Raw genomic sequence first — 26,550 nt, 5'->3', positions numbered from 1 at the left:
GCAAGCTCACCATATTTTTTATAACACACAGCCAAGCCTCACAAGAGGCGTGGAACGTCGACCACGCACGCTCTTCCCCCTGGCACGAGGGAGTCCCCTGACCCTACAACCGTTAACCCCCCAACCCCCTCTTTCCACTCTCTCCAAACTTGAACTTGATTGTAAATTGGATACAGCTATATTCAGAGAAGACTAAGATAAATACTAGTTTGGAAAGATTTTTGTTGAATTATGGAAAATAAAAGTTAGAGATAAAATTAGATATGGCATCACTTTATTATTAGACATTTTAATAATAATGTTATTTATTATATGAATGGAGTTTGATAAAAATGTAGATAAAAATAGGAACTGCCTCGTATGGTCCAATAGGCCTTTTCCGGTTCCTTTTAATTGCTAAATGATCCATAAAATTTAAAGAACCCTTCCATATGAAAGAAACATTAGACAATTCCAGATCAAATTTGTGATAACTGGGTTCACTTAACATTTTGATATGAAAAGTAATTGTTTCAATGCATCCTGATATCATATTTAAAGTTTATTTATGTAATGCTCAGTTGATGTAAATACCAAATTCTTGGTGTTCATTCCCAGCCAACAACAGTTGAATGAATGGACTGAGTGTCTTTGTTAGCAACTGTGGTGAGGTCTGGGGAGATGTCGTCTACGCCACTTATGCAAGTGTCCTTATCTTCATGGACCCGCTTTATTGGAGACGGAATCCTGGTGTCCAAGGGAAACATCCTGATGAGACTAACCACATTTCCATCCTTGGTTGAAGACGTTAAAATAATTTTGGGTAACAATGGTCTGCGCTCATTATCAGGTTTCTCGAGCGACACTTCTGCGTCTGTAGTATATACATTCGTTGCCCGGAAATAGCACCAACAGACTGGAAACACTATAAAGCATAAAATAGTACACATTATAATACCAAACACTAGCACTAACATTGTGGATTCCATAATTCTAGAGAGCCAGTTAATGTGTGGTGGACTGATCGGTGAAGATTAAGCCACCTCAGAGATGTGGCTTAGAAAGAGTGGTCCGTAAATGGTAGATGTTTGAAGTAAATGTGATCTTGGTATGTTGTGACCTAAATTTATAGGGGACCACACCATCCCAAACACCTCACCAAGGTGTTTAGGACCAGATGTTTGGGATCACACCTCACTCATAAATTGGATAAGTTTATATTTAGGAAATACTAGTTCGGTTACAGAGTTCTTGATTTGTGGAACCAAATTGAAAGTATCAAATTAGGATATAAAAAGAAACAATTAGGGTACTAAAAGTATCAACACAAGAGAGAACACGAAACAATGGGTATAAATTAGATAAGTTTAGATTTAAGAACATAAGAACAAAGGTTGTGTTCTCTGTTTTCTTTGGTATAAACATGCCCTAATACAAATTATTATAGCACCCCTAATACCAAATGAGCCTCTATCTTTTTATCAGTCTTTCATGTGTATCAAAACTGTATCAAAAGCTTTGCAAAGATCAAGATTGGCCAGAGATAGGGGGAACAGATTAAGAAATTGCTATCCGGGAGCTGGAATTGGTGATATTGTTGAAAACATGAATGATATTATGACGGGAAATGGGAACAAACCCATTATTTGTATTAGTGCAGGGGGTAATGATGTTGGGCGAGTTAGGAGTGAGGAACTAATACAGAGATTAAGGACAGCCATTGAATTAGTTAGGAGCAAGGGAGGAATCCCGATCATATCTGGCATTCTTCCAAGAAAGGGAGTGGGAAATGAATGGATGTCGAGGGCACTTGGTGTCAATTGCCGGCTGGAAAGATATTGCAAATCAAATGCAATATCTTTCATAGACAACTGGGAACGCTTCTATGGAAGAAATGAAATGTATGCTCGTGATGGAGTGCATCTATCGAGGGCTGGGGTTGTTGCTGTTGCGAACTCGTTGGAAGAAGTGGTTAGAGGTGTTTGTTTGGGTTTAAACTGTTAGTAGGTAGTGGTATGGGAATTGATTTGGAGAAAGGAGGTAATAAAAGTATGTGTTCGTGGGAGAAAAGAATTGGCAAAATGATCAGGGAAAGAAAAGGGCCTCAAAATAACAATTCACTTAGGATATATGACACTAACAGTAGAAGTCTAAGAAATAAAATTAATGAATTAATTGCTCTTGTCTGCACAGAAAAAATAGATATTATTGCACTTACCGAAACGTGGATGAATGTAGAAAATAGAGAACTATTAGCTGAATATCAGATAAATGGATTTAAACTATTTCACACAGATAGATATATTAGACGAGGATGGGGAGTAGCCATATATGTTAGGGACAATTTGAAATGTAGTCTCAAAGAGGGAATCAAAACTGAGCCACACACAGAAACTATTTGGATAGAATTAAACGAAAAAGCAAATATTATTATAATAGGAGTTATATATAGGCCACCAAATTTAGACAGAATGGAAGCAAAGCATCTATGGAATGAAATATCTAGAGCATCTAGATCTAACAGTATTTATGTCATGGGTGACTTTAATTTTAGTGGAATAAACTGGGTGAACAAAACAGGTAATAGTGAAGCTGAAGATTTTCTAGAATTAATTGACGATTGCTTTCTTATGCAACACATTAAGGAACCAACGCGGGAAAATAGTATTTTAGACTTAGTGTTAACTAACAGGGAAACACAAATTAATGACATCAAAATAGGAAGTGAGCTAGGGAACAGTGATCACAAAGTAATCAGATTTAGCATAGAATGGAATAGACCTGTAGGAGAAAATTCTGTTAAAGTGCCAGATTTTCGAAAAGCTGATTTTAATAGCCTAAGAAATTTTTTGGGTCAAATAGATTTGAAAGTTTTGGGTATGGGGCGTGGGCCGGTCTTAGAGTGAGACATGAACCCAGCGATAGGTAACGTAAAAGGGGATTTCGATGTGGATTTAATATATAACTTATTTAAGAATATTCTAAACAAAGCACAGGAACGTAGTATACCATACAAATTGAATAGGTCGAATACTAATGACCCAAAGTGGATAACAAATAATTTAAAGAACCTTATAGGTAAAAAGAGAGCTTGGTACAAAAGGATTAAGAATGGGGAAGTCAGGTTAGAACAGGAATTCATACAACTGGTTAGAAATGTTAAAAAAGAGATTAGGAAAGCAAAAAGAAACTATGAAGTTCGCATAGCAGAGCAAGCAAAGTCAAATCCTAAAGGTTTTTTTCAGTTATATCGAACTAAGACTAGGGAAAGGATAGGTCCATTAAAATCTGAGACAGGTCAAATAACGGATAATGACAAGATGAGTAGTATTTTTAACAAATATTTTATATCTGTATTTACTAAAGAAGAACTTAACAATATGCCTTCAGCCGAACAAGTCTATGTGGGTGGGGATGAGGACAGGTTGACTAGTTTAGCAGTTACCAGGGAGGATGTAATTAAACAATTAGAAAAACTAAAACCAAACAAATCCCCTGGGCCGGATGAAGTATTTGCCAGGGTGCTTAAAGAATGCAAAGAGGAGCTTTCCGAGTTACTGTCTACAATATTTAATAAATCAATAGAGTCAGGCAGAGTGCCAGAGTCATGAAAGGTAGCTAATGTGGTACCAATTTTTAAGAAAGGAGATAGATCACTTGCGTCAAACTATCGGCCAATTAGCCTAACGTCTATTGTGGGAAAGTTACTTGAATCAATAATTGCAAATACAATTCGTCTCCATCTTGAAAAACATAAATTAATAAATGAGTCGCAACATGGTTTTACAAATGGCCGTTCATGTTTAACACATTTGCTAACTTTTCATTCCAGCATAGTTGAGGCAGTTGATAGTAGTAAGGATTGTGATGTTGTGTACCTTGACTTTAGCAAAGCTTTTGATACAGTGCCACATGAAAGACAAATTAAAAAAATAGAAGCTCATGGTATTGGGGGTGCTATATTAACTTGGATTAGGGCATGGCTATTCCAAAGGAAACACAGAGTTATTATAAATGGGATTAAGTCAGAGTGGGATAATGTTGTTAGTGGAGTACCTCAGGGCTCTGTCCTGGGACCTCTCTTGTTTATAATATATATAAATGATTTAGATTCAGGTTTAAGTAGCAACATTTGCAAATTTGCCGATGATGAAAATCGGTAGGGAAATTAATTCGGAGGAGGACTCACTATCACTTCAAGTTGATCTAGATAGGGTTTTGAAATGGTCAAAGGATTGGCAAATGCAGTTTAATGCTGATAAATGTAAAGTTCTGAGGCTAGGTAATGATGATAGAGTTACAAGATACGAGCTAGATGGTGTTGAGATTGCGAAAGGGATCTGGGAGTTATGATTAGTAAGAATTCAAAACAAAAGGATCAATGCATGAATGTTCGTAATAAGGCAAATAAGACACTGGGATTTATTAATCGAAGCGTTAGTAACAAGACACCTGGTGTGGTTCTTAAGCTATATCTTGCTCTGGTTAGGCCCCATTTAGATTATGCTGTTCAGTTTTGGTTGCCGTATTATAGAATGGATATAAATTCACTTGAACGTGTCCAACGTAGGATGACTAAGTTAATTCCCCAAATTAGAAATCTTTCATATGAAGAAAGATTAACAAAGCTTAAGTTGCATTCACTGGAAAGGCGAAGAGTTAGGGGTGACATGATAGAGGTTTACAAGTGGATGAATGGACATAACAGGGGGGATATTAATAGGGTATTAAAAATATCAACACAAGACAGAACACGAAACAATGGGTATAAATTGGATAAGTTTAGATTTAGGAAAGACTTGGGTAAATACTGGTTCAGTAACAGGGTTGTTCGATTGTTTCAAGCGCGGGTTGGACAAGTATATGAGTGGCATTGGGTGGTTATAGAATATGAGCTGCCTCGTATGGGCCAATAGGCCTTCTGCAGTTGCCTTTGTTCTTATGTTCTTATATGAGTGGGATTCGGTGGTTATAAATAGGAGCTGCCTCGTATGGGCCAATCGGCCTTCTGCAGTTACCTCTGTTCTTATGTTATTATGTTCTTACGTTCAACACCATCTAGCTCGTATCTTGTAACTCTATCATCATTACCAAGCCTCAAAACTTTTTCATTTATCAGCAATAAACTGCATCTGCCAATCTTTCGACCATTTCAAACCCCTATTTACATCAAATTGAAGTGACAGTGAGTCTTCGTCCGTGCTTATTGACCTATCGTTTTTTTTATCATCAGCAAATTTGCAAACGTTGCTACTCAAACCTGAATCTAAATCATTTATATATATTATAAACACCAGAGGTCCTAGGATAGAGCCTTGTGGCACCCCACTTACAACATTTTCGCAGTCTGACTTTTTAATAAATATTTTATACCTATATTTACTAAAGAGGAACTTAACAATATGCCTTCAGCCGAACAAGTGAGGGTGGGGACGAGAACAGGTTGACTAGTTTTGCAGTTACCAGGGAGGATGTAAATAAACAAATAGTAAAACTAAAACGTGTTTACCAGGGTGCTTAAAGAATGCAAAGAGGAGCTTTCCGAGCCACTCTCTACCATATTTAATAAATCAATAGTGTTAGGCCGAGTGCCAGAGTGATGGAAGATAGCGTGGTACCAATTTTTAAGAAACGTGATAGATCACTTGCGTCAAACTATAGGCCAATTAGCCTAACGTCTATTGTGGGAAAGTTATTTGAATCGATAGTTGGAAATGTAATTCGTCTTCATTTTGAAAAACATAAATTAATGTATGATGGTTTTCTCAACATGGTTTTACATATGGCTGTTCATGTTTAACAAATTTGCTATCTTTTTATTCTTGCATAGTTGAGGCAGTTGTGGTAAGGATTGTGATGTGTACCTTGACTTTAGCAAAGCTTTTGATACAATTCCACATGAAAGACTGATGAAAAAGATAGAGGCCCATGGTATTGGGGGTGTTATATTAAGTTGGATTAGGGCATGGTTATTCCAAAGAAAACCAGAGAGTTAGTATAAGTTGGGTTAAAAGTACTACTCCTCTCGTCATTATCCGTTATTTGACCTGTCTCAGTTTTTAATGGACCTCTCCTTTTCCTAGTCTTAGTACGATATATCTGAAAAAAACCCTTTAGGATTGTTCTTTGCTTGTCTTGTTATGCGAACTTCATAGTTTCTTTTTTCTTTCCTTATCTCCTTTTTAACATTTCTAATCAGTTGTTCGAATTCCTGTTCTAAACTGACTTTCCCATTCTTAATCCATTTGTACCAAGCTCTCTTTTTACCTATAAGGTTCTTCAAATCCTTTGTTATCCACTTTGGGTCATTAGTATTTGATTTATTCAATTTGTATGGTATACTACGTTCCTGTGCTTTGCTTAGAATATTCTTTAATAAGATATATTTTGAATCCACATCGAAATCCCCTTTTATGTCACCTATCGCTGGGTTCCTGTCTCGCTCCAAGACCAGCCCATCCCCCATGCTCAAGACTTTCCAATCTATTTGATCCAAAAAATTTCTTAGGCTATTGAAATCAGCTTTTCGAAAACCTGACACTTTAACAGAATTTTCTCTTACAGGTCTATTCCATTCTATGCTAAATCTGATTTCTTTGTGACCACTGTTCCCTAGCTCACTCCCTATTTCGATATGATTAATTTGTGTTTCATTGTTAGTTAACACTAAATCTAAAGTGCTATTTTCCCGCGTTGGTTCCTTAATGTGTTAGATAAGAAAGCAATCGTCAATTAATTCTAGAAAATCTTCTGCTTCATTATTCCCTGTTCTGTTAGACCAATTTATTCCACTGAAATTTAAGTCACCCATGACGCAAATACTGCTAGACCTAGATGCTCTAGATATTTCATCCCATAGGTGCTTTGCTTCCATCCTGTTAAAGTTTGGTGGCCTGTATAAGAACATAAGATTAAAGGTAACCTCAGAAGGCCTATTGGCCCTTACGAGGCAGTTCCTATTGTGACGATAATCTCCTTCAAGAGATTGAGCCTGCTCTTCCCTCCACACTTACGTCGTTGAAATTATATAAAACTACTATGGAAGAAATGTCCAACAACGACAACAACACCAGCAAGGTTTGCCAGAGCGCAAAACGTTGCAGCCAGGGACACCTGTTCAGACTCAAACCGCCAAACTACCTGTTGATCGCTACCGGCTCCGCTGATTGGTCGCCGGCCTGGCTGCACCTGCACTCGCCCCCCCATACTACTTGATGTCTGGGGTCGCCACGACCTCAGACCTGAGAATATTTAGTGCTTCCACGGTTATCACTCCTCCCGGCTAGACGTTAGCGTGTACTGAGAGAGGTGGTAGCTTAAAGCCAATATTCCAGCACCTCCCTTTAATTTTGTGTTGCACTTCTTGTTATTTTATCTTAACGTAACTTTTCATTGTGTCATTTAATTATTCTTATTATTTTGATTGATTGATTTTATTATAAGAATTTGTTTGTCCATTTTTTCATGTTTTGATTTATTTAACGTAATTAAAATTTCATTGTTAAAATTTACTTGTGTTTTGTGTGTCTTCTCCTTACCTTACCACAGACGAAGTTCCAGTTTTTCTATTTTTTTTTTATAACTATGTGACGAGGCCATACCCCTAGCCTTAAACAGCCGAACACCAACGTGTTACCGTCACAAGTTATATGGGGGCCTGTCCTAGGAGCTTCACTCAGGTACTGGTGCCAAGTGGTAATTTATGGTAAGCGTATTTAACTTTGTTAACGTAGCTTTACTATTTTTCATATTCAATTTCATTTTTTATGAGGTGCGGTGTATTGTGCATTACGAGAGTAACATATACTGAAGGTGAGACAACTTTGGATTACGTGGTGACTGTAGGCCGCAGTCATACTCTTAATTGGTCATCTCTCCCTCCTTGTTATTACTCGTGTTTACCATCTATGTCCCTTGAATATTTCTCATTCTGACAGATCATCATATTGGTACCCTGGTACTGTGGTCTGCCCCGGGTCAAGAGTACCCAATCTTCTGCAATCTGACTGTAGGAGGACAAAGAGGGCCATAGTTCCTCTAGCTCGAACTTTAGTTGCTGAATTGGGACCTCAGCAGCAGTTCTCGTCACCAGTTGACACCTCGCACCCCTACACGTCAGTCAGAGATGATGATACATACAACGGTAGGGAATTAGCTTACTTTTCAGAGCACAAAAGTTTGCTAATTCTGTAAGTATCATATTAAATTCAGTAGGAAAAACTTGCTTTATGTCCTATAGAGACGTGGCAAGGTATGCCTACATCCTTGGACTACCAATTTTACTTTTGAGACAATTTACTGTTTCATTTGTTTTCGAAACTCTGTTTCATTTGTTAGTAGGATTTTCTTGCCCTTATCCTCTTACATGAGTACCGGGTACAAGATTTCCTGCGCCCTTGATTTAATTTAATCATTTAACATCTTTTTACTTAACTTTAATTGTTAAAGATCTCACAGGATAGGTACCAGTTGCCACGTTGTCCTGTTTCTGACATTCACTATTGAATATTCGTGTACCTTTATTTGCTAATTTCACAATGTTTCGTCTCCAAGCTTTCCGTACAAATCCAGCAGGTGAAATAGGGACTTTAAGTCGTGCCAAGAGGACTGAATTACAAACTCTTGCACATGAGTATCAACTAGAAGTTCCCTACCAAGCCAACAAAAATGACCTACACAACCTGTTGCTGGATTACTATTTAGAGCAAGGTAAGATAGACTCTGAAACTCATGAAACTTACTATATTGCAGGAAAAACTGATTTGGCAACGATGAAACTCCAATTGGAACTGGCCAAGATTGAACGTGAGCAGCAAAGGGAAGCCCGCGAACAACAAAGGGAAGCCCTCGAACAACAAGAACGAGCAGCTGCCATATGAAAGGAAGAACAAGAACGTGAGATTGCAATGCTCCAGGAGCGGGAACGCATACAGCTTGAAACACTCCGTGAACGTGAACGAGTACAGCTTGAAACCAAACAACGCGAGTTGGAGATGCAACGCGAACATGACAAGCAACAAGCGACTCTGGCTCTAGAGTGTCGTCAACGCGAAATCGCCTTGGAAACTTCACACTTCACTCAACGCCAGCAAGCTACTGCCAATCTTCCCGTCAGTTTTAATATATCACATGCAAGTAAGTTAATGCCATCCTTTGTAGAAGCAGAAGTTGATGTGTTTTTCACCACCTTTGAAACCCTTGCTAATCAACTCAGTTGGCCTGTCGACCAATGGGCCACACTTCTCAGAGTCCATCTTACAGGTAGAGCTGCAGTCACACTCAGTACTCTGGCGTCTGAGAATGACTACCACACTCTGAAACAAGCAGTGTTGGACGCCTACCTACTTTCCACCGAAAGTTATAGAAGGAAATTCCGTGACCACCTGAAGGCAAGTACCACTACCTTCCTTGAGTTTGCTAACACGAAACGGAGGTATTTCATGAAATGGCTGGAAGCAGCACATGTCTCTACTTTTACAGAACTCGTCAACCTGATGCTTGTTGAAGAATTCTTGAGACGTGTGCCGCCTCCTGTCCGCCTCTACTTAGCAGATAAAGAAGAAACCGACTACCTGAAGTGTGCTAAGTCGGCTGACACCCGAACCATCCTCCAGTAAGAAGTCGTGGTACAGTTACGAAAAGGTGAGCCCCGATCAAGCTGGTTCACAACTGTACTGCAAGTATTGTAGACTCTATGGACATACCATAGACAAGTGTGGTAAGTCTCAATACAAGGGAACCACTGACCAACAAAGACCCAAACCAACTCCTCCTAAGTCCGGTAAGCCTGTGATGAATGTTGGTGTTGATGTTAATGATCTTTCTCTTTTCAGTAACCACCTGTATACTGGAACTGTCTCTGCCAACGGTTCAAATCCGGAGGGACGTTTCAAATTGAAGATCTTGAGGGACACAGCGGCTCTTCAATCGATCATCTTGAAGTCGGCTGTGCCCAACGTCGTCTATACCGGAGAAACTGTCTTCATCACTGACCTCACTGCTACCACTCCATACCCTCTCGCCAGAGTCCACCTGGATTGTCCCTACGTGAACGGGGAAGTCCAAGTCGCCGTCAGGGAAAAGCCTTTTCCCATGCCTGGAGTGCAACTTCTCCTAGGCAACGACTTGGCAGAAGACCTGCAACCGACCAACCTGATCGTCATGGACAAACCCCAGGTGTGTAACTCTGTGCCACTAAACCCTATTCTAGAGTATGTTCCAGCAGAGGTTCAAGAGAGTGATGAAGTTTCTCCTCCGGTTCTCGTGACCACCCGTGCACAAGCCGCACGTCCACAGCCAGCTGACTCTACTGCTACCGCTGTCCCTCAAGACCCTCAGAAACTCCCCCCGCATCTGACCAAGTTGGAGTTCCGTAAGTTGCAGAGGGAAGATCTTACTTTAACACCATTGTTTTTCCAGGCTGAGACTCAACCCGACAGTATTCCTGGGTTCTTCCTAGAGAACGACTTACTCTACCGCAGATATAGACCCAGTAAACTGAAGGAGGAGGACGATTGGGCCAACATCGAACAACTTGTGATTCCCACCAGCCTGCGGCCCACTATTCTACACCTGGCCCATGGAGCGTTCTCCCACTACGGCTTCAACAAGACTTACCATGGGATTCGTCAAGACTACTACTGGCCAGGTATGGTAAATAACGTCAAACAGTACGTAAAACAGTGTCATACATGTCAGATGGCAGGCAAACCGAACGTCTCCATTCCCAGAGCGCCACTGATTCCCATACAGGTGCCTGCGGAACCTTTCCACAGACTCATAATAGACTGTGTCGGTCCTTTACCTCGGACCAGTTCAGGTAACGCCTACATCCTAACCATCCTGTGTCCTACCACCAGATTTCCCATAGCAGTTCCAGTGAAGAACATCACGGCTGCTACGGTTATAAAACATCTATTGAAGATCTTCACTCAATACGGATTTCCCAGGGAGATTCAAAGTGACTGTGGTACCAACTTCACCAGTGATCTCTTCAAAAGGACACTGGAGGAGTTCAACATCAAACAGGTATTGTCCAGCCCCTATCATCCTGCTTCACAGGGTTCTCTTGAACGTAGTCATCAGACCATCAAAGCACTCTTGAAAAAGTTTTGTAGTGAAACCTCGAAGGATTGGGATAAGCAGATTGACCTAATAATGTGTATTTTCAGAAGTCTCCCCAATGAGTCCCTAGGAGTATCTCCTTATGAGATGCTCTACGGCCGTAAGTGCCGTACTCCCCTTAAGGCTTTCAAAGACTCTCTCCGAGATGCCACCTTCAGTGAGCATCAGAATGTGCCCCAGTTTCTTCAAAACCTTCAACACATTCTAGAGAGAGTCCACCGCTTTGCCCATGATAATCTATTGAAAGCCCAGGTGAGAATGAAGACTCATTACGACCAGACCAGCAAAGTACGAAAATTCAAGCCGGGAGACTTCGTCCTTGCCTACTTCCCTATCCCAGGTTCACCTTTACAAAACAGGTTTTCAGGACCCTACCGCGTCAAAGAGTGCAGGAATAATAACAACTACGTAATAGAGACTCCAGATAGGCGGCGGAAGACCCAGCTGTGCCACGTCAACCTCCTGAAGCAATATAATGGTACTCCTCCCACTGTCCTGACTAACTATTCTACCTTCACAGAACCCTACATCCACAGTGAGACCATCCCAGCTTCTCCTCCCGAAAGCACTGACAAGGAGTCAGCGCTTTCTAATTCCAAAATCCTTAATGATCTTCCCAAATGCTTTCAGGATAATAATCGTGCTCCTTTGCCCTATTCTAATTCCACTCTCACCTCGTCAAATAAGCCCTTCATCCTCCATGTCGACGCCAGTGGTACCGACGTTGGTGGTGTCGCGATGCAACAACGAGGCGAGGAGAATACACCTGTCAGCAACTACTGCTACAAGGAACTACGGAACAATTGGCAAGGAGCTACTCTTCCTCATCCTGAAGCTTCAGCACTTCACTCCACACCTGAAAAGTGCTCGGTCCACCATCAACACGGACCACACCACCCTACACCTCCTGCAGCACGCCCACTTCTCATCTCAACGTCTTCTACTATGGGCTTGCTACCTGCAGAAATTCAACCTGGAGACACGCTATACCAAGAGTCTGACAACATCTTAGCCCATGATCTCTCCAGAGTTTATGAAGTAGAAGCGACTCCATCCATTACTCCACCACATAACGACGTACTTCTTCCAGAACCGCAGGCTTCGGGGGAGAGTTGTGACGATAATCTCCTTCAAGAGATTGAGCCTGCTCTTCCCTCCACACTTACGTCATTGAAATTATATAAAACTACTATGGAAGAAATGTCCAACAACGACAACAACACCAGCAAGGTTTGCCAGAGCGCAAAACGTTGCAGCCAGGGACACCTGTTCAGACTCAAAGCGCCAAACTACCTGTTGATCGCTACCGGCTCCGCTGATTGGTCGCCGGCCTGGCTGCACCTGCACTCGCCCCCCCATACTACTTGATGTCTGGGGTCGCCACGACCTCAGACCTGAGAATATTTAGTGCTTCCACGGTTATCACTCCTCCCGGCTAGACGTTAGCGTGTACTGAGAGAGGTGGTAGCTTAAAGCCAATATTCCAGCACCTCCCTTTAATTTTGTGTTGCACTTCTTGTTATTTTATCTTAACGTAACTTTTCATTGTGTCATTTAATTATTCTTATTATTTTGATTGATTGATTTTATTATAAGAATTTGTTTGTCCATTTTTTCATGTTTTGATTTATTTAACGTAATTAAAATTTCATTGTTAAAATTTACTTGTGTTTTGTGTGTCTTCTCCTTACCTTACCACAGACGAAGTTCCAGTTTTTCTATTTTTTTTTATAACTATGTGACGAGGCCATACCCCTAGCCTTAAACAGCCGAACACCAACGCGTTACCGTCACACTATCTATAACCACCCAATCCCACTCATAATCATAAACATAAACAGCCAGTGGATCGCTGACCGACCTCAACATCATATCAAGGACAATTTTGAGGACGAAAATCCAAACCTGTCGGTATTCAAACTAGAGTTCTGCAACACCGACAAATCATCAATGAAGATTACGTTCACCACCATAGCTGCGGCCACCCAGGGTGCCACACAAGGATTCTACTGCTTCGGCTTAAAAATTCCACCCCACCTAATGAAAAAGGAACGATACCACGAGATCCAGCAGTGCTTTAAGTGCTACGAGCTCTCCCACCCGACCAATAAGTGTCAGCACCCTGTCCAGAGGTGCAGCCTGTGCGCAATGGACCATCACTACTCCATATGCAAGGCAACAGTCCATCGCTGCTTGTTCTGTGATGGCAATCACCCCGCAATTTCCTACCGCTGCCCCCGCAGACAGGAAAGCATCAAGGCCCAGCTTGAAGCCAAGAGAAACAACCCTTCTACCTCTTCGACCAGAGCCCCAAGCTTTCAACCCACCACCTTAGCTCTCACTAATCGACCAGAAGACTTTCCAGTCTTACCAACATGTGGCTCCTCCCAGCAGGCGACACAGCCTTCTCATTGGGGACCCAAGGTCCCACAGGCTCCTTCAAAGCCCCCTGCATCACGTGCAGGCATTATCCCTGGTCTTATTAGACTAGCGGAAAGGCTAGCAGGACTTGACAACCAGCGCTTTGTCAGTGAACTAAACGCATTATACATAGACAATGGACTGGCCCCCATCATAGCCACTAGCGTAAATCTCACTGCCTCCTCTACCACTCCGGAGACTACCACCAGGACGACCATGCAGTCAACTTCAACACCGACTCCAGAACCGCCTATGACCCGGGGCTACACAGAGGAAATTCCTTCTCCAGCTCCCAACACTCCTACTATCACTATCTCAGCCATCTACAAACGATAACAGCACCACCAGCGTTCCTGAAATAGCTACAACCACTAATCAACGACACCTAAGCCTACCTAAGGTTGCGAGGTATTGTAGTGTGGGTTAGTGGTGTTATCGTTGTCGATCCTTCTTTCTGGACAACCCAACCCACAACTCGGTAGAGTGCTTATACTTCACTAGGATACCACACTAGGCGCTTCTGGCTCTTGGAGAGGGGCTCAACGTCACACGTTTAGGGGATGCGGCTCCAACACTTAGCCTCGTTGTCACATGCACACCCAATCGAGCCGCTGTGACTCCCCACTCTCCTTATGTGATATGATCTCCTCAATCCCCTTTGACTTACTAGTTTTCCGTCCTACCCTGTCCACAGCGGTGGTTCTTGGTTCTTTCTTTCTCTCTCTCTCCTTCTTTACTATTTCCTGGGAAGCCTCACTAGGACAAGGGCAAACACCAGCAAATTGGAATACATTTACTGGACAAAGCACATACACAATACATACACACATATAATAATAATGAATCCTATACTCTATACTATTACAATCAGGTTGCTCTCCAACACCATCAGAACTCTTATCATCAGCTTATCAAGTGGTATCCTATCTTCTGATTCACCACCTCATACTATCAACCTTCTCAAGTAGATCAAGTCTTATAATACAATGTTGCACTATCAGCAAGAGAATATATATATCTATAAACATGTACCAGGAAAATCAGCGTATGAATGCAATAACATATATATCAATATAAATGTTCCTTGATACACAACAAAGATCCATCGATCACCCATCAGTCCTAGAACACATACATCTGTAGGTAATCCAGCCTACGTCTGTAACTCTACGCTTCAGTATAGACACTCCTCGGCACAAGAACGGCAAACAATCACTCACCTGTCACTGCGTCTTGCATGCTAATGACAACCAAACACTCTATCACTTCCCTACAAGTAATCATTTAGAACTTCCCTTCCATATCTGGAAGTTCACTACCCTGATCTCTTCAGGTTCTTCCGGGTTTAACTACCAGGATCCTCTGCAGCTCCTTCAGGCTGCTACCATGAAGTTTCCTTGAACAACTATGGTGCTTTACTACTTCTACTAGGGTCCTCCACAGCTCTCCAGGCTGCTACACCATGAAGTTTCCTCGAACAACTATGGTGCTTCACCACCTCTACAGAAGCACGTGACCTCCTCTTCACTGCTTCTCCTCACAGCTCGAGGTCCTCTCCTCCACCACCTTGGAGTTTCATCAACTACTCCCTCTGTGCTGGCTTCGAAGTTCTCAGCAACTTCTTCCCCAAAGACAAACCTGCAACCCATCGACACTCCAATAAAAATGTTTGCCCTTAAACACATAAACAAAAATAATCACACAATATGTTTGCCTCTGTTATATAAGGGGGTGTCTGTACTATGGGGGATCTAGAATAACATGGATGTAGGGGTAGTAGTTAGCATTAAGGGTTATCAAATATGGGAGATCTCAAAGGCCCGGCCCCCACTATATAGAAATATATAGAAATATATAGAAATAAACTTGTAGTGGCTTATTGCAGCAATAGTCAGCCTAGAGGTTAATCATAGATCTCCTACACAGGAAAAATGGATACTCCTTTACTAACTTACTTATTTATTAACCCCTTAACAACCCCCAATATACATTCACACCAATAACAATAATATTTACTTTACCACACGATCTTACGTTAAAAGCCTTGGTCCACTTAAGCAGGATACAAGGTTTACACTGAGAACAAGCTAGGGTAAAGTACTACTAGTGAAGAGCTAGAAGCTTGAGTCAGCTTAGGGTAGGGAGACCACGTGGTTCCACTTGGACCCCTTTTAGAATAACTAATAATACAAACACTAGGAACACCTAATTCATGCATGGTATAATATTCTACACATTGCCTATGAACAGACAATGAACACGCCTATGCCTGACAATGAGAACGCTACACAGTATACTTAGCTGGGTATCAAAGACACAGAAATAAAGAAACGAGAGGAAGGGGAGGAGGTTCCTTTCACCACAGCCAGCCAGCAGAGAAGAGCGACCGTCTCCAGTCTTCTTCCCCAGTTCACCCGCTGCCAGCAGACTACTCAACTAATCGTACAGCATTCCTATCGCAAGTTACTCAGGTTTACTTTACAAATGATTAGAAAGTATTAGTAAACATAGTTGGTGCCTATTTTATTATTTAATAATCAACTCCAAGCTCAGTCTTAAATGCTCTTTGAGAAACAAGAATAGTCTTACGTCTGGCAGGGAAGATACAAGCAAATGCACCTCGTGATGCGTTTCCCTACTATAAGGCAGTTTATTTAGCTCATTTTTGACCTCTGGTTTCCACTGAGGAACCCAGGGTCGTAACACTCTCCAACATCTATCTCCTCTCTACATACTGTGAGAATGGACTTCCCCATTTTGGGTGGGTCCATGCTCCACCTCACTCTCTCTGGTAGGGTCCTCCGCCGCCAGGAGCTGGGCTCCGTCAGTTGGCTTCAGGCGGTCGACAGGAGAGGACGCGCTGCTCGTCCCTCCAGCTGTTTCTCCCTCTCCACTCTCTTATTTTAGGCCTTCTGCCTTATCAAAACATGTCTAACTTATCAATAAACATTGCTACTGTCGCTGGGCACACGACCAACTAAAAGCAATCACTATGAACTGGCTTAAATCGTGCTTACCACAGATTGTCTGGTCGAGGGCGCTCCTCCCTCTGACTGAGGCTGGTCAGGGCGCTCCCACAGCCCACAATAATGTCTCTGGGCAGCTTAATAAACACTCCTCGCCATCCAGGACTTGAGACCACAACGTTCTCAGCTCAATTCCACAGCTGGCACGTCTGCACACTTCTCTTCTCTTGGAAATATATCACTAGGGGTTCCTTTCTGACGGGAGCTCAGATGGAGCGCGGCTTTCCCCTGCGATGTTTGGAGCTCAAGTGAGGTCAAAGCCCTCCAGAAGCGAGCCTCACGCCTCCAGCAAATTATCCACATCTCCTAACCAGTCATTTATCTGTTTTCTTATTCACTGCCCATAATCTTAAACTCCGTGTAAAATTTACCCAATTATTTTTACATATGAATCTTCATGTCTGTATTTCCGACCTACTAGTCAGGTCAGGCTTGATAGAATAATTCTCAAAGGGAAGACTCGTTTTTCAGCTACCTGGGATCATAACAGGCGAAAGACAAAAACGCCCACTACGGAGGTTACAGACTCCTCAGACGAGGAAATCATAGTAGGAGCTCCACCGCCGCATCACAAATACGACACCTACACGGTTGAAGACTTCCTCATGGAGGCCACGTCACCAAACTATAACGACAGCACTGCTCAGCCAAAGTCGCAGGCAAAGAAAAAACGGAAAACCTAGTGGTCCACACTAATCCCACCAGCTCCATAACTGGTATAGCCAGCCCCCCCAGGCTGAAAACCATCATGAAGATCCCCATCCATCGCCAGATCTCTAGTATCAGCCACTGATACAGATAATGGCTCCAGAGAGCCTCCACTTACGGGCTCACCATAGCCCGTGCTACTGGAACTTATTGTTCTGAGTAGCGAATCTTAAACAACAACATCATAAACATGTCCAACCCACGCTTGAAACAATCGAGGGACCCCACCTCCACCACGTTACGCGGTAATTGGTTCCACAAATCAACAACCCTGTTACCGAACCAGTATTTACCCAGGTCTTTCCTAAATCTAAATTTATCTTATTTATACCTACTGTTTCGTGTTCTGTCGTGTGTTGATACTTAAAATACCCTATTAATATATCTTTTGTTGTGTCCATTCATCCACTTGTAAACCTCTATCATGTCACCCCTAACTCTTTGCCTTTCCAGTGAATGCAACTTAAGCTTTGCTAATCTTTCTTCATATAAAAGATTTCTAATTTGGGGAATTAACTTAGTCATCCTACGCTGGATACGTTCATGTGAATTTATATCCATTCTATAGTACGGCGACCAAAACTAAGAACATAAGAACAAAGGCAACTGCAGAAGGCCTGTTGGCCCATACGAGGCAGCTCCTATTTATAACCACCCAATCCCACTCATATACATGTCCAACCCATGCTTGAAACAATCGAGGGACCCTACCTCCACAATGTTACGCGGCAATTGGTTCCACAAATCAACAACCCTGTTACTGAACCAGTATTTACCCAAGTCTTTCCTAAATCTAAACTTATCCAATTTATACCCATTGTTTCGTGTTCTGTCTTGTGTTGATACTTTTAATACCCTATTAATATCCCCTTTGTTATGTCCATTCACCCACTTGTAAACCTCTATCATGTCACCCCTAACTCTTCGCCTTTCCAGCGAATGCAAATTAAGCTTTGTTAATCTTTCTTCATATGAAAGATTTCTAATTTGGGGAATTAACTTAGTCATCCTACGCTGGACACGTTCAAGTGAATTTATATCCATTCTATAATATGGCGACCAAAACTGAACTGCATAATCTAAATAGGGCCTAACTAGAGCAAGATATAGCTTGAGAACCACACCAGATGTCTTGTTACTAACGCTGCGATTAATAAATCCAAGTGTCCGATTTGCCTTATTACGAACATTTATGCATTGATCCTTTTGTTTTAAATTCTTACTAATCATAACTCCCAGATCCCTTTCGCAATTCGACTTCGCAATCTCAACACCATCTAGCTCGTATCTTGTAACCCTATCATCATTACCTAACCTCAGAACTTTACATTTATCAGCATTAAACTGCATCTGCCAATCCTTCGACCATTTCAAAACCCTATCTAGATCAACTTGAAGTGATAGTGAGTCCTCCTCAGAATTAATTTCCCTACCGATTTTCGTATCATCGGCAAATTTGCAAATGTTGCTACTCAAACCTGAATCTAAATCATTTATATATATTATAAAAAACAGAGGTCCCAGGACAGAGCCCTGAGGCACCCCACTTACCACATTTTCCCACTCTGACTTGACTCCATTTATACTAACTCTCTGTTTCCTTTGGTATAGCCATGCCCTAATCCAGCTTAATATAGCACCCCCAATACTATGAGACTCTAACTTTTTAATCAGTCTTTCATGTGGCACTGTATCAAAAGCTTTGCTAAAGTCAAGGTACACAACATCGCAATCCTTACCACTATCAACTGCCTCAACAATGCTAGAATAAAAAGATAACAAATTTGTTAAACATGAACGGCCATTTATAAAACCAAGTTGCGACTCAATTATTAATTTATTAATCACATTAGCAACTTTCAAAAACTCTGGCACTCTGCCTGACTCTATTGATTTATTAAATATGGTTGACAGTGGGTCGCAAAGCTCCTCTTTGCATTCTTTAAGCACCCTGGCAAACACTTCATCCGGCCCTGGGGATTTGTTTGGTTTGAGTTTTACTATTTGTTTAAGAACATCCTCCCTGGTAACTGTTAAACTCGTCAACCTGTCCTCGTCCCCACCCACATAGACTTGTTCGGCTGAAGGCATATTGTTAAGTTCCTCTTTAGTAAATACAGATACAAAATGTTTATTAAAAATGCTACTCATCTCTTCATCACTATCTGTTATTTGACCTGTCTCAGTTTTTAATGGACCTATCCTTTCCCTAGTCTTAGTACGATATAACTGAAAAAACCCTTCAGGATTTGTCTTTGCTTGCCCTGCTATGCGAACTTCATAGTTTCTTTTTGCTTTCCTTATCTCTTTTTTAACATTTCTAACCAGTTGTACGAATTCCTGCTCTAAAGTGACCTCCCCATTTTTAATCCTTTTGTACCAAGCTCTCTTTTTACCTATATTTTTACGATTCTTCGCGGCAGGGGATCGTATTCCAGGGACCTGCCCGAAACGCTACGCGTACTAGTGGCTGTACATGAATGTAACAACTCTTGTATATATCTCAAAAAAAAAAAAAATTCTTTGTTATCAATTTTGGGTCATTAGTATTCGATCTATTCAATTTGTATGGTATACTACGTTCCTGTGCTTTGTTTAGAATATTCTTAAATAAGTTATATATTGAATCCACATCGAAATCCCCATTTACCTCACCAATCGCTGGGTTCATGTCTCGCTCCAAGACCGGCCCCCACCCCATACCCAAGACTTTCCAATCAATTTGCCCCAAAAAATTTCTAAGGCTGTTAAAATCAGCTTTTCGAAAATCTGGCACTTTAACAGAATTTTCTCCTACAGGTCTATTCCATTCTATGCTAAATCTGATTATCTATGCTAAAACTGAACTGCATAATCTAAATGGGGCCTAACCAGAGCATGATATAGCTGAAGAACAACACCAGGTGTCTTGTTACTAACGCTTCGATTAATAAAACCCAGTGCCCTATTTGCCTTATTATGAACATTCATGCATTGATCCTTTTGTTTTAAATTCTTACTAATCGTAACTCCCAGATCCCTTTCCCAATCTCAACACCATCTAGCTCGTATCTTGTAACTCTATCATCATTACCTAGCCTCAGAACTTTACATTTATCAGCATTAAACTGCATTTGCCAATCTTTTGACCATTTGAAAACTCTATTTAAATCAACTTGAAGTGATAATGAGTCTTCTTCCGTGTTAATTTCCCTACCGATTTTTGTATCATCTGCAAATTTGAAGATGTTGCTACTCAAACCTGAATCTAAATCATTTATATATATTATAAAGAACAGAGGTCCCAGGACAGGGCCTTAAGGCACTCCACTAACAACATTATCCCACTCTGACTTAACCCCCATTTATACTAACTCTTTGTTTCCTTTCGAATAGCCATGCCCTAACCCAACTTAATATAGCACCTCCAATACCATGAGCCTCTATTTTTTTAATCAGTCTTTCATTTGGCACTGTATCAAAAGCTTTGCTAAAGTCAAGGTACACAACATCACAATCCTTACCACTATCAACTGCCTCAACTAGGCTTTGCTAAAGTCAAGGTACACAACATCACAATCCTTACCACTATCAACTGCCTCAACTATACTGGAATAAAAAGATAGCAAATTTGTTAAACATGAACGGCCATTTGTAAAACCATGTTGCGACTCATTTATTAATTTATGTTTTTCAAGATGAAGACGAATTGTATTTGCAATTATCGATTCAAGTAACTTTCCCACAACAGACGTTAGGCTAATTGGCCGATAGTTTGACGCAAGTGATCTATCTCCTTTCTTAAAAATTGGTACCACATTAGCTACCTTCCATTACTCTGCACTCTGCCTGACTCTATTGATTTATTAAATATGGTAGACAGTGGCTCGGAAAGCTCCTCTTTGCATTCTTTAAGCACCCTGGCAAACACTTCATCCGGCCCTGGGGATTTGTTTGGTTTTAGTTTTACTATTTGTTTAATTACATCCTCCCTGGTAACTGTTAAACTAGTCAACCTGTCCTCGTCCCCACCCACATAGAGTTGTTCGGCTGAAGGCATATTGTTAAGTTCCTCTTTAGTAAATACAGATATAAAATATTTATTAAAAATACTACTCATCTCCTCGTCATTATCCGTTATTTGACCTGTCTCAGTTTTTAATGGACCTCTCCTTTCCCTAGTCTTAGTTCGATATAACTGAAAAAAACCTTTAGGATTTGTCTCAGCTTGCCCTGCTATGCGAACTTCATAGTTTATTTTCGTTTTCCTTAACTCTTTTTTAACATTTGTAACCGGTTGTACGAATTCCTGATCTAAACTGACTTCCCCATTCTTAATCCTTTTGTACCACGCTCTATTTTTACATATAAGGTTCTTCAAATACTTTGTTGTCCACTTTGGGTCATTAGTATTCCATCTATCCAATTTGTATGGTATACTACGTTCCTGTGCTTTGCTTAGCATATTCTTAAATAAGTTATATTTTGAATCCACATCAGTATCCCCTTTTACGTCACCTATTGCTGGGTGACGTAAAAGTGACGTAATTCACCCACTTGTAAACCTCTATCATGTCACCCCTAACTCTTCGCCCTTCCAGTGAATGCAACTTAAGCTTTGTTAATCTTTCTTCATATGAAAGATTTCTAATTTGGGGAATTAACTTAGTCATCCTACGCTGGACACGTTCAAGTGAATTTATATCCATTCTATAATATGGCGACCAAAACTGAACTGCACAATCTAAATGGGGCCTAACTAGAGCAAGATATAGCTTGAGAACCACACCAGGTGTCTTGTTACTAACGCTGCGATTAATAAATCCAAGTGTCCGATTTGCCTTATTACGAACATTTATGCATTGATCCTTTTGTTTTAAATTCCTACTAATCATAACTCCCAGATCCCTTTCGCAATCCGACTTCGCAATCTCAACACCATCTAGCTCGTATCTTGTAACTCTATCATCATTATCTAACCTCAGAACTTTACATTTATCAACATTAAACTGCATCTGCCAATCCTTTGACCATTTCAAAACCCTATCTAGATCAACTTGAAGTGATAGTGAGTCCTCCTCCGAATTAATTTCCCTACCGATTTTCGTATCATCGGCAAATTTGCAAATGTTGCTACTCAAACCTGAATCTAAATCATTTATATACATTATAAACAACAGAGGTCCCAGGACAGAGCCTTGAGGAACTCCACTTACAACATTTTTCCACTCTGACTTGATTCCATTTAAACTAACTCTCTGTTTCCTTTGGTATAGCCATGCCCTAATCCAGCTTAATATAGCACCCCCAATACCATGAGACTCTATCTTTTTAATCAGTCTTTCATTTGGAACTGTATCAAAAGCTTTGCTAAAGTCAAGGTACACAACATCACAATCCTTACCACTATCAACTGCCTCAACTATGCTAGAATAAAAAGATAACAAGTTTGTTAAACATGAACGGCCATTTATAAAACCATGTTGCGACTCAATTATTAATATATGTTTTTCAAAATGAAGACGAATTTTATTTGCTATTATAGATTCGAGTAACTTTCCCACAATAGACGTTAGTCTAATTGGTCGATAGTTAGACGCAAGTGATCTATCTCCTTTCTTAAAAACTAGTATCACATTATCAACTTTCCAAAACTCTGGCACTCTGCCTGACTCTATTGATTTATTAAATATGGTTGACAGTGGGTCACAAAGCTCCTCTTTGCATTCTTTAAGCACCCTGGCAAACACTTCATCCGGCCCTGGGGATTTGTTTGGTTTGAGTTTTACTATTTGTTTAAGAACATCCTCCCTAGTAACTGCTAAACTCGTCAACCTGTCCTCGTCCCCACCCACATAGACTTATTCGGCTGAAGGCATATTGTTAAGTTCCTCTTTAGTAAATACAGATATAAAATATTTATTAAAAATACTACTCATCTCTTCGTTACTATCTGTTATTTGACCTGTCTCAGGTTTTAATGGACCTATCCTTTCCCTAGTCTTATTACGATATAACTGAAAAAACCCTTTGGGATTTGTCTTTGCTTGCCCTGCTATGCGAACTTCATAGTTTCTTTTTGCTTTCCTTATCTCTTTTTTAACATTTCTAACCAGTTGTACGAATTCCTGTTCTAAAGTGACCTCCCCATTTTTAATCCTTTTGTACCAAGCTCTCTTTTTACCTATAAGGTTCTTCAAATTCTTTGTTATCCACTTTGGGTCATTAGTATTCGATCTATTCAATTTGTATGAATAGATCGTTCCTGTGATTTGTTTGGAATATTCTTAAATAAGTTATATATTGAATCCACATCGAAATCCCCATTTAAGTCACCTATCGCTGGGTTCATGTCTCGCTCCAAGACCGGCCCACCCCCCATACCCAAGACTTTCCAATCAATTTGACCCAAAAAAATTCTTAGGCTATTAAAATCAGCTTTTCGAAAATCTGGCACTTTAACGGAATTTTCTCCTACTGGTCTATTCCATTGTATGCTAAATCTGATTTCTTTGTGATCACTGTTCCCTAGCTCACTCCCTATTTCGATGTCATTAATTTGTGTTTCCCTGTTAGTTAACACTAAATCTAAAATATTATTTTCCCCTTGTTGGTTCCTTAATGTGTTGCGTAAGAAAGCAATCGTCAATTAATTCTAGAAAATCTTCTGCTTCACTATTCCCTGTTTTGTTCAACCAGTTTATTCCGCTAAAATTAAAGTCACCGATGACGTAAATACTGTTAGATCTAGATGCTCTAGATATTTCATCCCATAGGTGCTTTGCTTCCATTCTGTCTAAATTTGGTGGCCTATATATAACTCCTATTATAATATTATTAGCTTTTTCGTTTAATTCTATCCAAATAGTTTCTGTGTGTGGCTCAGTTGTGATTCCCTCTTTGAGACTACATTTCAAATTGTCCCTAACATATATGGCTACTCCCCCTCCTCGTCTAATATATCTATCTGTGTGAAATAGTTTAAATCCATTTATTTGATATTCAGCTAATAGTTCTCTATTTTCTACATTCATCCACGTTTCGGTAAGTGCAATAATATATATTTTTCATGTGCAGACAAGAGCATTTAATTCGTTAATTTTATTTCTTAGACTTCTACTGTTAGTGTAATATACCCTAAGTGAATTGTTATTTTGAGGCCCTTCTCTTTCCCTGATCATTTTGCCAATTCCTTTCTCCCACAAACACATACTTTTATTACCTCCTTCCTCCAAATCAATTCCCATACCTCTATCTACCAACAGTTTAAACCCAAACACCTCTAACCACTTCTTCCAACGAATTCGCAACAGCAACAACCCCAGCTCTCGATAGATGCACCCCATCACGAGCATACATTTCATTTCTTCCATAGAAGTGTTCCCAGTTATCTATGAAAGATATTGCATTTGATTTGCAATATCTTTCCAGCCGGCAATTGACACCAAGTGCCCTCGATATCCATTCATTTCCCACTCCCTTTCTTGGAAGAATGCCACATATGATCGGGATTCCTCCCTTGCTCCTAACTAATTCTATGGCTGTTTTATACCTCTGAATCAGTTCCTCACTCCTAACTCGACCAACATCATTTCCTCCCACGCTAATGCAAATAATGGGATTGTTCCCATTTCCAGCCATAATATCATTCATGTTGTTTATAATATCACCAATGCCAGCTCCGGGATAGCAAACCCTTAACCTGTTCCCCCTATCTCTAGCACAAAACGTTCTATCCAAATACCTTATTTGGGAATCTCCCACAACTAAAGTTTGCTTAGGTACTTCCTTTACTCGCTGAGGGGCCTGCGCTTCCTTGCTCTTCGTTTTTTTCCCTTTTGCGCGATCCGCAGTCTCACCACAGCACTCGTCCTCCAAAACGTCAAATGAATTAGAAGTTGCTATGGCGTTTGAAGGCGGCTTTATAAAAGTCTTCTCAAGGCCCCTGTCTTTCACAACTCTCCAAGACGAGGTCCCTTTACTACTGGTCTCCTCCTTCGTTACTTCTCGTTGTTCTTTCAGCTGACGCACCTCCTCCCGCAGAGAGTCCAACTCTGTCCTCAGGGCTCGCACTAGAGTCACCAGGTCCTTCACTACAACTTCCATATTGCTATGATAATATAACAACACTAATAGGTATATAACAACATATAATATAACAACACTAATAGGTAATACTAATAGGGTATTAAAAGTATCAACACAAGACAGAACACGAAACAATGGGTATAAATTGGATAAGTTTAGACTTAGGAAAGACTTGAGTAAATACTGGTTCAGTAACAGGGTTGTTGATTTGTGGAACCAATTGCCGCGTAACATTGTGGAGGTGGGGTCCCTCGATTGTTTCAAGCATGGGTTGGACATGTATATGAGTGGGATTGGGTGGTTATAAATAGGAGCTGCCTTGTATGGTTCAATAGGCCTTCTGCAGTTGCCTTTGTTCTTATGTTCCTCCCGTAGAGAGTCCAACTCTGTCCTCAGAGCCCCAACCAGACTCATCAGTTCCTTCACCACAACTTCCATGTTGTTATGATAATATAACTACACTCAGGAGCTCCGGCTAACAAACCCTCTCACTGCGACTGTCTGACTTACAAGTGGATGAATGGACATAACAAAGGAGATATTAATAGGGCAATAAAAGTATCAACACAAGACAGAACACGAAACAATGGGTATAAATTGGATAAGTTTAGATTTAGGAAAGACTTGGGTAAATACTGGTTCGGTAACAGGGTTGTTGATTTTTTAACCAATTACCGCGTAACGTGGTGGAGGTGGGTTCCTCGATTGTTTCAAGCGTGGGTTGGACAAGTATATGAGTGGGATTGGGTGGTTATAGATAGAAGCTGCCTCGTATGGGCCAATAGTCCTTCTGCAATTACCTTTGTTCTTATGTTCTTATGTTCTTATCACTGTTCCCTAGCTCACTCCCTATTTCGATGTCCTTAATTTGTGTTTCCCTGTTAGTTAACACGAAATCTAAAATATTATTTTCCCGCGTTGGTTCCTTTATGTGTTGCGTAAGAAAGCAATCGTCAATTAATTCTTACATTACATTAACATAACATTAATGTTATGTACTGTCATTTAAGACTAGCCAGAAGTCTGTGATTACTCTGTAGAGGGAGCTACAGAATTTTTCCTGTTTCTGTGAAATTGGATAAGAGTTGAGAGTGACGTGGTGTGAGTAGGTACTTGACTCTCAAACCGTTAGGGGGGGGGGGGAAAGGACAGAGGGGTGAACGTCTCGCCCCCCCCCCCCCCCTCCTACCATGTGAGACATCGCGCCAGTCCTAGGCCTCCCCCT

General features: G+C 40.8%; 1 protein-coding gene across 1 annotated transcript in view; it reads right to left on the bottom strand.

The window, feature by feature from the left end:
- The window catches only part of LOC138369038 (uncharacterized), a 110,813-nt gene extending 85,050 nt beyond the window's left edge, over positions 1–25,763 (bottom strand). The window contains exon 1 of the mRNA XM_069331938.1: positions 25,676–25,763. Within this exon, the coding sequence (XP_069188039.1) occupies positions 25,676–25,763 (88 nt within the window). The remainder of the gene's footprint in view (positions 1–25,675) is intronic.
- Positions 25,764–26,550: the final 787 nt, after the last annotated feature.

This window comes from Procambarus clarkii, chromosome 3, assembly GCF_040958095.1.
Source record: "Procambarus clarkii isolate CNS0578487 chromosome 3, FALCON_Pclarkii_2.0, whole genome shotgun sequence".
Taxonomy (NCBI): domain Eukaryota; kingdom Metazoa; phylum Arthropoda; class Malacostraca; order Decapoda; family Cambaridae; genus Procambarus; species Procambarus clarkii.
The sequence above is the reverse complement of the archived record's forward strand: the minus strand, read 5'-3'. Positions and strand labels throughout refer to the sequence as shown.